This window comes from Mercenaria mercenaria, unplaced genomic scaffold (assembly GCF_021730395.1).
Source record: "Mercenaria mercenaria strain notata unplaced genomic scaffold, MADL_Memer_1 contig_3757, whole genome shotgun sequence".
Lineage (NCBI taxonomy): Eukaryota > Metazoa > Mollusca > Bivalvia > Venerida > Veneridae > Mercenaria > Mercenaria mercenaria.
This window is the reverse complement of record NW_026461927.1, coordinates 2,233-17,750: the sequence shown is the minus strand read 5'-3', so window position 1 is coordinate 17,750 and position 15,518 is coordinate 2,233. Positions and strand designations below refer to the sequence as shown.

General features: G+C 34.9%; 1 protein-coding gene across 1 annotated transcript in view; it reads right to left on the bottom strand.

The window, feature by feature from the left end:
• Positions 1-13,533, bottom strand: part of LOC128553376 (GDP-L-fucose synthase-like) — a gene marked incomplete at its 5' end in the record, with an annotated part of 54,813 nt that extends 41,280 nt beyond the window's left edge. Inside the window, 2 exons of the mRNA XM_053534515.1 lie at positions 8,723-8,851; positions 13,419-13,533. Of these exons, the coding sequence (XP_053390490.1) occupies positions 8,723-8,851; positions 13,419-13,533 (244 nt within the window). The remainder of the gene's footprint in view (positions 1-8,722; positions 8,852-13,418) is intronic.
• Positions 13,534-15,518: the final 1,985 nt, after the last annotated feature.

The window sequence follows — 15,518 nt, the reverse complement described above, 5'->3', positions numbered from 1 at the left end:
AAAAAATGAAAAAGAGTCCGTCATTTTTTAAATGTTTTGGGAAAAGCAAATTGGCAAATCAGAACTGGATTTGCGTAACTTGTAATGGCCATTTGAAACGTCAGAAAATGCCACCACAGGCAAAAGCCAACAACCTAGAAGTTGATATTCTACCTTCTGAATTACAAGGACTTGGTAATTTAGAGAGGCAACTTATATGTAAAATCAAACCATTTATGAAGATAGTTGCCCTACCAAAAGGCTCTAAACATCGCCTTAAAGGATAGGTTGTTCTAGTTATGTAAGATACAGAGCAGATTGCAGCTTCTTAACCTAGACAAACATCGGATGCACAAATCATAGCATTGAATCTGAAACGACGTCTGTCTGCTCAATCAGCATATTCAAGACAGTATATAAGACCTAGTATAGTAAATAAGGCTTTTAAATATCTTCATAAAACAAACCTTATTGTTAACAACAGTGAGTGGGCTATATTGAGTGAAAGTAAGGATAAAGTGTTCTGAGATAAGCACAAGAAAAGGAAGATGAATCCGATGACGAAGAAGAAAATGCTGTTACAAGTGCTGAAGAAAGGAATTTGCGACAGTGTGACTTTTGGAGAAGTAATTGATTTAGAAGATGAAGTAGAGAATGATAATCCTTTAAATTACAAACGATCATTGAACTCAGTAACATGTGTATATCCAGAGCAGGGTCCAATACTAAAAAGTAATGAAGTACTCAATATAGCTCCAGCAGAAGGTAAAATTCCAACATCCATTTTTCAACAGCCAAACTGGGAAACATTAGCGTTTCCTACACTTTTCCAAAGTGGTAAAAACACCTTTCAAGAAGACCAACAAACAAAGATTACGCCAAAGAAGTATGTAAGTTGTAGACTTTTGTCTTTATTCACCCCTTTTGCAGAGAGTGTAGAGTACACTTTTCAGTGCCTTCATTTGATTAAGAAAACAAATGTACAAGACACAGTATCCATGTCTCTGAAAAAAGCAGGCTCTCAGATTTGACTGCTGGAGAAATTCAGAATCCAGAACGACTCAAACTTTGTTCAAAGATGATGAAATGTTTTCATCATTCAAAAATGTCAGGGGATCACCCCAGTATTGGCATGAAATGCAGTATGACATGTTAGCAAAAGTTCGCCGTTTTGGTTCTTTCACAGGTTTTTTAACAGGCTCTTGTGCTGATTTCCATTGACCAGAGTTAGTGAGGATTGTTATTATGCAGTATGGGGAAATCCTTGACTTGCACTTTATAGAATATGAAATGGATTCAAGAACAAAACGAAATTGGCTTGCAAGAAATCCTGTGACTGTTGCCAGACATATAGATTTCATCTTCAGAAAGGTATGGAAACATGTGATATTGTCTGGCCTTCACCCCATAGGTCAAGTACTGAACTATGATATCCGCAAGCAGATGCAGAGCAGAGGATCTGCACATTTTCACTCTGCAGTTCATGTTCTAGGAGTCCCTCTTCCCAATAAAGAAACAGATGAAGAAGTTGTTGCATTCATAGTCAAATACATTTCATGTACTGTTCCTACCGAACTTGCTGACCAAGGTCTGCGTGAATTGGTATTGTCACGACAAACAAACTCTCAATCGCACTAGGACTTATAAAAAAAAAAGGAACTGAACTGTAGATTTCATTTCCCCAAATCTCCATCTATACATACAATCATTGCAAGAACAGTTGATCCTGCAGAGAAACAGAAACTTCAACATGCTCGAGAAATCATATCTGTAGTGATGGAAACTATGCAGCAAACTGGAACAGACATTTCATATACTGAACTTCTTAAACAAGCACATATATCTGAAAATGACTACCAATCTGCTCCACATATAGCATTAAAAAACAACAGTTTTGATGAAAAGAAGCCCAAATGAGACAAATGTGAATCCATACAACTCTGTGATTTTGTAAGCTCTCCGTACTTACAGGGGCATTCAGTATATAACAGATGTTTGGGCATGTGTTGCCTATATAACATCATATATGTGGAAACCAGAGAGGAACATACCAAACTTAATGAGAAATGCCCGCAAAGATGCCAGTTCTGTGAAAAATAAGCTTAAATTAATCGGCAATGTTTTCTTAAAATCAAGAGAAGTTTCTCAACAAGAAGCAATAGCAAGAATACTTGAAAATTGAAATGCATGAAAATGCTCCACTAAGAAGACTTTTCTATGTGAAATTTGATGATTGTAAGATAGGTACACAGAAAAAAAGGAAAAGCAAATACAAACATTTAGTTCCAGAACAAACTGTTACAGCTACTTTAAGTTATATTTCCCTGCAATTTGAAAGAACACAGTTTCCCGGTACATAAGCCTGGGGTATCACAACACATAAGCACAAGGAAGCACTTTTACGTACGTGATAGCTGACATGACTCTGGGTGAAAAACAAACTACTACTCAACCAGGTCAGATATACTCTATGCTAAGTCGAGCTAAATCAAAAAAAAAAAAAAGGTATCAAGGTACATTTTGTAATTACATTTGAACCATCGAAAATAAAAGTAAATGCTCATGCTTTGGTAGAAATGGAAAAATTGAAGCCAGAAACTCTGGATGTGTGCCCGATACATGTTAGAAACGATACAAGCTATATCACAGTTACAACTCTGAATGTTCGATCCCTTAGTGTTCACCATACCGACATTCTTGCTGAGGAAAATATTGAGCAATCTGATATTGTCTGCTTCACAGAGACTCATGTACCCGACTGCCAGTTATATGATATTACAGGAATGATGTGTATCTCAAACTCGGCCAAGCACGGTTGTGCTATCTACTCCAGACTGCCTGTGATGTATACTCTGGATTTGCTTGCAACCACTGTCATAGAATCTGTTGCAACTGTGACAATAAATACAATCTTAGTATGTCTGTATATCCCTCCCATACAAAATGGCAACTTGTAAAACCATAGATACTTCAAATTATCCAGTATTACAAAGACCAGGTCTCATTTATTCACTGTCAAAACATCATAGTGTGTGGAGACTTCAACCTTTACTATAACAAACTTCTCACTCTGGAAAAAATTCTCAATGAAAATGCCTTTCATCAGATGATCTCAGCACCTACGCATAAACTTGGTGCCATCCTTGACCTCTGTATCACAAATTACACGGAAATGACAGTTCAAAACTACCCTGTGTACTTCTCTGACCATCATATTATTACAGTACAGATTCCAAGGGACAGTTATACTTCCAACATGAGAAAAAAATCTGGACAGTTCATAATTATTTACCTTGACTCATCTTCCCATCCAGAAATGACTGAATTCTTTTATCTACCCCAGTTCCCCAGTTAATGACCTTGGGTGCAAGAAACCTACACACAAACTGGTAATTTTCTATCATTTGCTGTATTTACTTTATACAATGTTTTAATGAATACTTACTTATCATGGTATTATTTCATTCATGCGCGGATGTTTAAATAACTTTGTATGAATATTCAACGTAATAATCCCATATGTCATATGAACCCATTGTATTACTTCCCTTTATCATCATGTAGTATTTGATTATATGTTGTCTCTTATTTTCTCTCTGATTAATAGATTTGATGTTATATATCCAAATTTTAATACAAACAGTTTGTGTTATAACATATTGTATATACAGGACAATTATGTACATCATTGACAGACATTATATCATTAGATTATTCTGTAGCTGAGATAATTATAGTCACCTTCCAGTAGGGGACTTTGTATTGCATGGCAATACTTCATTCATTTGTTTATCTGGGTATGGTAGTTGTGGGCATGTGTTTTGGGTGTTTTGTATATGCGTGTCTGAGACGTTGTAGGAATACTGTGTTAAAGGTTTTCCTTGTTGAATATTCATCCATGTTCCACCTTCCCTCTGCATCCGATCCTTTTATCTACCCCTTACCACCCAAACCCCATTCTTTCTGTAATTTGCATACGTTTATAACGTACTTATTATTGGGTTTTTGAAGAAATCTGTCTACAATATTTTTTTCCGTTGCAGCTTCTTTTTGTTCTTTGCCTAATTTGCGATGCATGGCTCTATGGCTGTTTTTGTGGTGATCTGTGCTTCCGGGAAATCTACCCTTACGTGTTATCTTTTATCCTTATCCACTGACCTACTTTGTTGTTTTTTTAGTTTACAGCAAAGAAATTTGGACTACATGTATATATATTGATAAAGATTTTAAAACTTATATTGAATAGTCTTAATTTTGACTTTCTGACCTACTTTCTTGTTGTTTTTTTTTTTAGATACAGTATTGAAGTTTGGACCACGTGTATAACTTTTGATTTCAACACACATCTTTGATATTCTTAACCCTTACCTACTGACCTACATTCTTACAACAAATATACTTGAACCACTTGCATAATTTGTAAACATATTTTAATAGTTGTCTTGATCAATCTGTACCATGACCTACTCACCTATTTTTTTTCTTCTGGAAGCTTGAGCAATGAAATTTGTTCAAGCAAGCAACTAAACTCATATTAGCGATATAGAGCCATCATGGCCCTCTTGTTTCTACAATTATGACAAAGACACATTATTCATAGTTCAGAGAGCAACTTTTAAATATAAACTGATTTCCTATGTTTGCTTCAGAAATATGTACTAATTATATCGAGTATGACAAAAGTGATAAGATTACATTTATGTTAATCGTTTGGAACATCTTAATGAAACAGAAATATTGCTAATTTATTATCTGTTACTTTGGGAGCATGTAGTGAAAGGTCGCCCGTACTTCAGTGCTCTTAAATGTCTGGACCCTTTGGATCATAGAGGTCATTCAATATATATATTGTCGAAAAAGCGATATCTTTTGAAATTGAATCCTTAGTGGAGCCATTGGAGCAGGTAGCTCCCATGGAAGTAAATCATATATTATCATTTCATGTTTTTCATGTTTCTCATGCTTTTGTTGAGACAATTAGCAATGTTGCCGCCAAAAGGCATACTTTTTAAATTTGTAATATAGTTAGTTGCTTACAATGGATTAGTAGGGAAAACAGGAATGTATTTGGATTTAAATTGAATTATAACAAAAAAAAAAGGAATATACTTAATAAATACCTTAGTAAACAGTGAAATTTATGGTTATAATTCATCCTGTCATCCTTATTATATCTAATGAATATATAGTAACAAGTTCCAAAGGAAAATTAAATAATCTTCAATGTGGCATGGACAAGATATATTTTTGTCTAACATAAAGACAAGTCCACCACATATACATATATTGTTGCTGAAAAATATGGATAATATAGCGGGAACAAAGATTGAAGGAAATGCCTTTTTGGTATTACACAGTTTAATTGAATAAAATTACAACTTAAATATCAACCAGTTTGACCATTAATATGGATCTTCAGGAGAATTTTAATGACGTCGTCGTGAGGCAACGACCTTATCAAGGCTAAACACCGCTAAATCCAGCTGTTCTTTATTTTATATAAAATCCACTTATTACGGTTTTTCAACATTTTCTAGCATATCAAATTTTCAGAGACTTAAATTCCCATAAAGAACTAGATCGCTACTTTTGAAAAACAAAAAGAAAAGGGGGCGTTAACTTTTATATAGGAAAACTACAGTTCGTTAAATACAACCCGCTGAATTTACTACTTTTCGCTTCTTTCAATTTCTCTTTTCGAGATATTAAATTCTTACGCCGCCAGTATTACCTAGCATGCGATAGGAACATGCCGATTTTGATGAAATGCAAAGTGATACATACTGAAACACAGTAGGCTAAAAGTATACACGTTGCACTAGGAAAGGAAAAAAGATTAGTACTATTTATATTTGGACTACTTGTGACTAGACCTGCGGAGGCTTACATTCTATTTGGTAGTGATCAGCCTCAATAATGACAACGCTTATGTAAATAACGAATATTGTAAAATTATCGTTTGCATCATTGAAAAAATAAAATGAAATAATGCATAAATTCCGTAATTGTAGATTCTGCAAATATTTACAGAAGTTTGTGTGTTTGTTTGTTTTGGGTTTAACGCCGTTTTTCAACAGTATTTTAGTCATGTAACGGCGGGCAGTTAACACAGCCAGTGTTCCTGGATTCTGTACCAGTACAAACTTGTTCTCCGCAAGTAATTGCCAACTTCCTCACATGAATCCGAGGTGGAGGACTAATGATTTCAGACACAATGTCGATTATCAAATAGTCACGCTTGAGGATCGGACTCGCGACCCCGCGATCCGTAGACCGACGCTCTACCTACTGAGCTAAGCGTGCTGGTATTTACAGAAGTACTAATTGTTATTTAGCATTCAGAGACGGTTTGAATAGTTCAATGAAATACGTTTCTTTCATCTTCCGAAGGGTATTTTTATTTTCGTTCGGCTTATAAAATTGAAATAAGTTGAATTTTGCTGTACCGCATTGCCATGTCTGCTTGTCTTATATTTTGATTATGTAGTGTTATTCTGTTTCTTAGATTGAAGGTTTCTCTTATTTAATCATCTTTACAACCAGAGCAGCGTATTACATATATCACATTCTTAATTTCACTAGTTGCTGAAAATTTCATTTTGAAATATTAGCCATTTCTAAATTTATATGTGTTCCCTTCTAGAAGATGAGGGCATAGTCCACAGTTCCCTCTGCCGCATTTCGGAATTCTGTAATATTGTTTTTCGTCGTCAAATTTAGTTAAGACCCAATACAATAAGACCTGGAACCAGTTCTTGATGCAAAGTACCTTGGTGACAATATATCCTCAGATCTTAATTGGAATAAACACATCAATTTAGTCACGTCCAAAGCTACCCGGACACTTAACTTCATCAAGCGAAATATCCCATGCAAAAACCCAAACTATCGAAAAGTAGCTTATAAAGCCCAAGTCAGGCCACAGCTGGAATGAGCTAGCTGTGTTTGGAACCCTTATACCCAACAAAACATCCACCAGAACAAAATTCAGCTGAGGGCAACGCGATGGGTTAATCATGACTACTCCCCTTACAGCAGTGTCACAAACATGCTATGTCAGCTGAGATGGCGTACCGTTGACGATAGGAGATCTGATTCACGCCTCCTTGTGTTCTACAAAATACTGAATGGTTTAGTTGCTATACCACTCCCTCCCTATGTCAGCCCCCCATCCCTTCTAACAAGACATATGCATCCCCACTTCTATACTCAGATCCTCACTCCCTGTAATTACTATAAGTACTCTTTCTTTCCAGCCACCATAATGCTTTGGAATTCCCTTCCAGTACAACTTGTGCAAGCCCCCACCTGAACCAGTTTAAGCAGGGTGTGACCAAACTTGCACACAATGCTTAACATGATAGACCTGTTTTTAAACTGCTTTTATTTGTAAATCCTTCTTGTTTTAAACACTTTCAACTTTACACATGCTTGCAATACACATCGTGTATTACTTTTATCCTCCTATCTATTCTACTTTTAAATTTTTTGTACAGGCGCACAGCTGCACATAATACTCGTAAAGAGGAGTGCTGCAGTATAAACAGATAGATAATACATGTCAGAAAAAGGCCCAGTAAGTGAAAAATGACCCTGCAATTATTGAATGAATCTCACTGGAGACCAAATTAGTTGTTATATATATATATATATATTAGAGAATTCCGCTTGAGCCGGTGCTAGGTAGTGTGTGATGTGTTGCACTTTCCATTACCTTTTATAACCATACTCCATCAAAATGAGCCTGCTTTTATTTTACCTTGTTCTAAATGATCGTATCAATTTTATTTCCAGAGAAACTTTCCAAATGTATTGTTTATCCTAGACTCTTTATATATATATTGGGCAAATCTCAACCGTTTCATTTGATAAAAGAAAGTTTCCAGGGTAACATAAATACAAACACCTTTTACGCATCATGTTTATTACATGCTGAATACATAATGTACATAGTTAAACTGATGATATTACGACGCAATGTTACGAACTGTGAAAAGATTGTTCAACTACCGGAAAATATTTTATTCATCTTAAATAGCATAGTTTAGTACATCAAAGACATAAATTAAATAGGTACGTTTAACTGAATTTGAACGAATGAAAATTTTGGGTGGAGGTGTGATTAGATGGAGGCGGAGATGGGTAGATATGTACTTTTCGTTGATTAATCTGACAGGTTAGGAAAATTCAAGTTAGAAAATCTTTGTATCAATGTGCTTTGCTATTTTTGTTTTGAATGCATCTTATTAACCTTGAATATTCACTATTAGAAAATGGTTAGGATGTGCAAATCTATTCCCAATAGAGTATAGCAGTATCAGTCCTCTGTAAATTGCATAAGACGGCATGGAAGGCAGCATTAATGTTAATAAATATTATACAAAAAAAAAGAAAAACAAAGAAACAGAGCAATACTCTCGGGCGATTTCGTTGTTGGAAAAGTTAAAGTATTTATTCGGAGATATTGAATATTTAGGATTTGATAGTTAGGCAACTTCATCTGCAGAGGTAATCTAATTCTTCATCACTCAGAGCACACTAAACATGAGAAGAACAAGTGTAGTCTTAAATGCACAATGGAACGGCTGTTACACAGCGGAATATCTATAAGATCATCAAACGACACGTTATTGCTTTAAATGGTGTGAAATCGGTGTAAAAATACAATGCAGCATGATGAACGTAAAAAGTAATAAATTGTTGTGTTTAGAACAATACAGCTTATCATAACTTTTTACAGTACCATTGTCTCGTCGATTGGATATTTAATATCATCTGGAAAGACACAGGTTGACAAACAAGACACCACTTTCTTCACATCAAAGGCATTGCAGCAGCTGAGGACACTGTCATTAATCAAAATGTTTTTTCTCTGGAAAAAGATTTAAGGGCTATATATACCTCCTGTCTTTTGTTTGCTTCTTATGTTTGTTTGCCCTATGGCTTTGTTTTGGGTATTTTGTGCTTTCTGGAAATCTACAGATACCTTTATTTCTTAAGAGCACCTAAATGTCGCAATAACGAAAATTATATTTAAAAACTTTTTCTTTCTTCTGTTACTTTTAAAATAACAAATGACAAAATGTCACCAAGAGAAGCCACATTTGAAAAACGTAGCACCCGTTTTGCAATTTCACTGCTGAAGGTTCTATTTGTAATATAATGAAATTACAGGATCATTGTTTTGTTCCTGAATAAGCTTTATCGTTAATAGTGAGTTATGACCTTGGTCATTGAACAGAAAACGATCAGCCTATTTCTACAAGTATGTTAGTTGAGCAGACAGATTTCAAGAAACAGAATTATCGTCTCAGAATTAAATGTTTTATTCATAAAAGTATCAGACAAATCTATGTCTGACACCAGGTAATTCTCAATGGCTTTCTTAGCCATAGAACGGGTAAATACACAAGAAGGGTAACCTTCAAATGGTAAATCAGGTCTAATACCGGTAGTCACAGGGCCTGTAACCAAATCTAAGGTTAAATAAACATTATGGAGGGCTATCAAAATAGCTGCTGGTATGTATACTGTACCAAAAATATAAAACAAAATTAAATAAATAGAGGATATTTGTTTGTTTTCAGTAAATATGTGAAATTGTTTTCACTTCGAGGTGTGATATATTCCATATTCACGAAAAACAAACAATTCTCTTTTCAATTTATGCTTAATTACGTCGAGATGTGTATTTTGCAATAAATTTTAATCTCAGCGCGGGAAACAGGCGCGCATAAACAGACCTGACGCCAGACATGTTGTGGCGTTAGAAAGACGCACACAACATAAAGTTCCATTATATTTTTTTTGCTGCATAACGTTATGAAATTCTCATTTGGTAAAATAATATGAATCGAGACATATACTATAATGAATAAAGTACGATTACAATTTACATCCTGTTTTAAACAAATAATTTAAAATTCATACACAATGTACAAGTAGATCGGAGCTATATCTCTCACAGTGTGAAAATATAGATTTCATTTTTTCACAGTGAGAGTGATGCGTTATAAAATAGAATAGAAATAGAATACAGTATTTCATTAGTAAGCATAAAATGAAACAAGAATAATCATTTAGAATTTAACTGAAAAGTCTCTAAGTAATAGAAAGAGCATTGAAACTCGAGGGTAAATGATTTGTACGAGGGGGCATAGCCCCCGAGTATAAATCGTTTACCCGAGAGTTTTAATGTTCTTTCTGTTTTGTATCATAGCCATCCAAATATGGCGTTCCACATTGCCATATACAGCAGTTCAGTGAGTACTTAAAATCCTTGCTTTACAAATGTGTAAAGGCCAGGTAAAATAAACCAATGGGAGAGCAGAAAATCAATAAAGTACACTTCACTGTCTACTATTCCAGACACGCTGGCATACTTTCCTATCCAACAGTGCGGTAACTAGAGTGCGGGTATTAAATACCTGCACACTTCTAGTTACTGCACCCAGTACTCAGTGTATACGATTTACCTGCACCAAATTTGTTAAGAAAAAACACCGAGCTATGATACAAATATGAATAAAAAGTATTGCAAGCGATGGTTTATCCCGGACGAGCCCCACATTTCTGTTACGTAAAGGGTAAAAATTTCAGTAAGTAAAAGTAACAGAAAAACAAACCAGCAACTATTAACAAAAGCAACATTTTATTCATGAACGTAAAAATTCAAATACCTTTAACAACGTCAAATAGACATTACCGGATTAAGTCTACGTGGACTGTGGACACCTGAGGCGATAGATTTTTCAAGGGGACCGTCTCAACATAGTTTAATTATATTATGCGCGATATGAAAAAGAGTTTATAACGGCAATAGGGTTTGAGTTATTATATCATCAATATGCGGTAGGTGATATAAAATTTGGATTTGCCTGTTTTTAGCTCGACTTTTCGAAGAAAAAGTAGAACTATTGCATTCACTCCGGCGTCGGCGTTGGCGTCTCCGTTGGTTAAAATTTTTGATAAAGTCAAATATCTCTGTTGCTGTCAAAGCTATTGACTTGAAACTTAAAATACTTATTTACTATCAAAGTCTACACAAGGAAGAACAATCCCCATAACTCTGATTGAATTTTTACAGAATTATGCCTCTTTCTAATCTAGCATTTTTGGTTATAGTTTTTGATAAAGTCAAATATCTCTCTTGCTATCAAAGCTATTGACTTGAAACTTATAATAGTTATTTACTATCGAAGTCTACACCAGGAAAAATAATCCCCATAACTCTGATTGAATTTTGATAGAATTATGCCCCTTTTAACTTAGAATTTATGGTTAAAGTTTTTATAAAGTCAAATATCTCTGTTACTATCACAGCTATTGACTTGAAACTTAAAATAATTATTAATGATCGAAGTCCACACCAGGAAAAACAATCTGCGTTACTCTGATTTGAATTTTGATAGAATTATGCCTCTTTTCAAGTTAGAATTTTTTATTAAAATTTTTGATAAAGTCAAATATCTCTGTTACTATCAAAGCTATTGACTTGAAACTTAACATACTTATTTACTATAAACGTCTACACCAGGAGAAATAATCCCTATAACTCTGATTTGAATTTTGACAGAAGTATGCCCCTTTTTAACTTAGAATTTTTGGTTAAAGTTCTTGATAAAGTCAAATATATCTGTTACTACCAAAGCTATTGACCTGAAACTTAAAATACTTATTTACTATCAAAGTCTACACCGGGAGAAACAATCCCTATAACTCTGATTTGAATTTTGATAGAATAATGCCCCCTTTTAAATTAGAATTTTTGGTTAATGTTTTTGATAAAGTCAAATGTCTCTGTTACTATCAAAGCTATTGACTTTAAGCTTAATATAGTTATTTACTATCGATGTCTACACCAGGAAAAACAATCCTCATAACTGTGATTTGAATTTTGACAGAGTTATGTCCCTTTTTAACTTAGAATTTTTGGTAAAAGTTTTCGATATATTTTTTTTTATTTAACGTCTCGCCGACACATGATAGGTCATATGGCGACTTTCCAGCTTTAATGGTGGAGAAAGACCCCAGGTGCCCCTCCGTGCATTATTTAACCACGAGCGGGCACCTGGGTAGAACCACCGACCTTCCGTAAGCCAGCTGGATGAAGAATTCAACGCCCCGAGTAAGGCTCGAACCCACATCGATGAGGGGCAAGTGATTTGAAGTCAGCAACCTTAACCACTCGGCCACGGAGGCCCCCAAAGGTTTTGATAAAGTCAAATATCAGAGGATGGGAGCAAAATTTAAAGAACTTTACTGTTGAAGTCCTAAGGAAAATGACAACAAAGGGAAGAAATTCCCCGAAAAACTCTTAGTCCATTAAAATTATTAACAGGTACAGATGTGTCAAAATACACCTTAACTTTGCAGGTACCATCCATGTTGTACCAAAGAAAAGTGGTCTCGGTTTTTACCTACGGCTAATAATAAAAAGGTTACAAAATAACCTATTTCTAGTAACATAAAAGGGAAGTAATTCAATAAAAAAGATATTGTAAGTGAACAAAAAAATGAATCTGCCAAATAAAAACAAGAGCACCGCAATGCAAAGCAAGATAAACACAAAACAAAGTCATGTGACCTTTAACCTCTAAGTGTGACCTTTACCTTGAAACGAGCTATGTGCTCTGCACGGCGTCTCAATGTGGTGAACATTTGTGCCAAGTTTTTTTTAAATCCTTCAAGCAGTTTAAGAGATACACATCGCACTCGAAACAAAGTTATATGACCTTTGACCCCTTAGACCCAGTTAAGATTTATTTTCATTTCGGACGACGACGACGATGGAATACGGATACATTGCGAACAGATAAGCTCATCTTTGCAACTTTGTCGCAGATGCGCAACTTATAATATTGAAGAACCTTTCGGGAAAGTGTTATGACGCTAGATCAAATACTTTTTGCGATATGCATAACAAAACACCTCTCTGGCGAACAGACAGACGGACAGACAAATCCAAATTTTTTCCTGTGCGGTAACATAATAAGCCAGACCTTACCATCATTATTGGAATGTTTTCCTACCACAAATAAATTAAAATTATCATGTTGAGACGGTCCCCTTGAAAAATCGGTCGTCTTATGTGTTCACAGTCCACGTAGATTTAATTCGTAAATGTTTAATAGCAGTAAAACACCCTATAGCTTACTATCTAATATATCATGGAAGGTTCCAGAATTTTCATGTAACACTAGGAATAAAAAGAACATTCTGGAAAAATCAAGGACAATTCTTTCTAAAGCTAATTTTAACACACTGTTAATCAGTATTAGGTAGCATATTCTGGAACATAGTAGAAAATAAAAGAACTTATTTACATGATGTCTCAAAACTAAATCAGTAAACAATGATTGTCAATAAAGTAAAACCAATTTAAGGGTAATGACATATACATAACAAACAATCTTACAATTATACATTGCGATACTTACAAAGATGTCCGTATTAAATGCAAGATTATGGAAAAGACCGCCTACTACAGCGGCCAAGTGAATCACATGTGTTGGTTGATATTTATCGAACAGTTCTTCTGTCTGCCTTCTGTTGCTGTAACGAAGTACATTCTGATGAATTATATATTCCTACTAAACATCTAATAGTTCTATAGCAAGGTAGCAAAGTTGTATTCTGAAATAATTATTTGCCTGTTTTAATAAAATCAATAAAAAACAGATCCCTTGGAAGCATATAATGCAACCAAGTAAATTAACAGCAGACTCTGATTGAATCTGTTCATAAAAGGTAGTGGAACGTGAAAAAAACTCTCACCTCCCTAGCGCCGGTTTAAGCGAAGAAATTCAACTACATAAAATGGAATGGACCAGAAAATATAACAACACCGAATCCAAGTACGTGGATACTTTTTACGGCCGCCTCAATGCACTTAAGGATTGCCATTGTGATAGTCAATAATATCTGTAAAAAGATCCTTTGCGAACATAGAATGCAAAAAAAAATGTAATGACAGATTCCATTAAATGGTGTCTGTTCATGAGAGTAGTTGAAAGTAAAGCACGTTTGAGTAGTATGACCGGTGTAATTTTACACAAGTGCAGATCAACAAATGACCTTAAAACAGGTCGGTTTTGAGGTCAGCGATGTTGTTTTTTATTTATAATAATGGACCGGTCCGTTATTTAGGCAGTGTTATTTAGTACGATATTGGTTCTTACCTACATAAGGCAAGGTAAATAGTTCTGATTTCATTTATCAGCAGACGAGTCTTTAAATTGAACCTCCAGCCGTGAAAATCAAACTGTATTTATATATTCCAATAATAAACATATGAATTGTACAAGCGTCTGTGCCACCGTTATGCAAATGCTATTATCACCATTTGTTTGTGCGCTTCGGTAAATTAAATACACAAATACTGCAATACCCATTTATACATGTCTTTCCATAGGTAAAAGGTCCTTCTAAATTTTAACTGCATAGCGAGTTGTCGCACATTCATATATTGGCTAAATATTCATCACATAAAAGGGCGTGTATTCTTATTTCAAAGAAAAAATATTTTGATCTGTTTTGGATTCCTTCAGGTTAGTTAAAGCTATCAATTAAAGACAAAAATATCGTTCGATATATGGCTCGTGGCTTTTCAACTAACTAACTAATTAACTAACTAACTAAACTTTATGCTCCAATAACCAGCGTCCATTGTCTTTGTATAGCTCTCGTGTGTATATAATGACTGCGGATTACACGAAAAAGTGATGTTCAGTTTTCAAAAGAACGGAAGCAAGTTTGCGACAACTTTGTAATTGCGAAAACTTACTTCAAAGGTTCATAGTCGCATGCAAAAGGTTAAATTACATTCCCTGCTATTTACTTTCCTATACTTCTCACACAGGAATTAAGTATCTATAGATCAAGTAAAATAAACGTCATACTTTCGTAATGTACCATAGCCGACATGGAAAGGTATTTAGCAACAACGGAACGGAATCTTGAAAGCAAAGACAGAGAACTAAAAATAATACAAACAAATATGGAACCAGTCAACAATAGGACAATACATGCTTCAACATGAAATTGAATGGTTTTTCAACCCTCCATACCCCTGCCATAGGGGCGGTGCTTAGGAGAGACTGATTCAGTCTAGCGTTCTATTTTAAAGACCATCGCTAGACAGCAACTGAAGAAGAACTTTTGACGTAAACGACGAAAGCTGACAGGATAATGAATGATCGACCAAAAAAACAAGTGAGTAGGGATCAAACGGATCCTATAACATTCACACCTAACATGTAACTATTGTTTAAAGACACTTCAAGCAAGAGGAAATTTCAAGAAATCTGATACATACTCTAAATAATGGTTGAGACAAATACAATATTTGTCCGATTTATTCTGGTGAAGATGGATTCGCGAGTACTTTCCTAAACTCTAGTTACATCCGAAAAGTGCATAGAGTGAAATCTGATCTACGTGAAAGCAATGTCGTACTTTTTGTTGAAATTAACTTGCCATTAGGACAGTGGTCACTGGGCAGGGTGACCAAACAATATTTTGGTCGGGATGGGCATGTT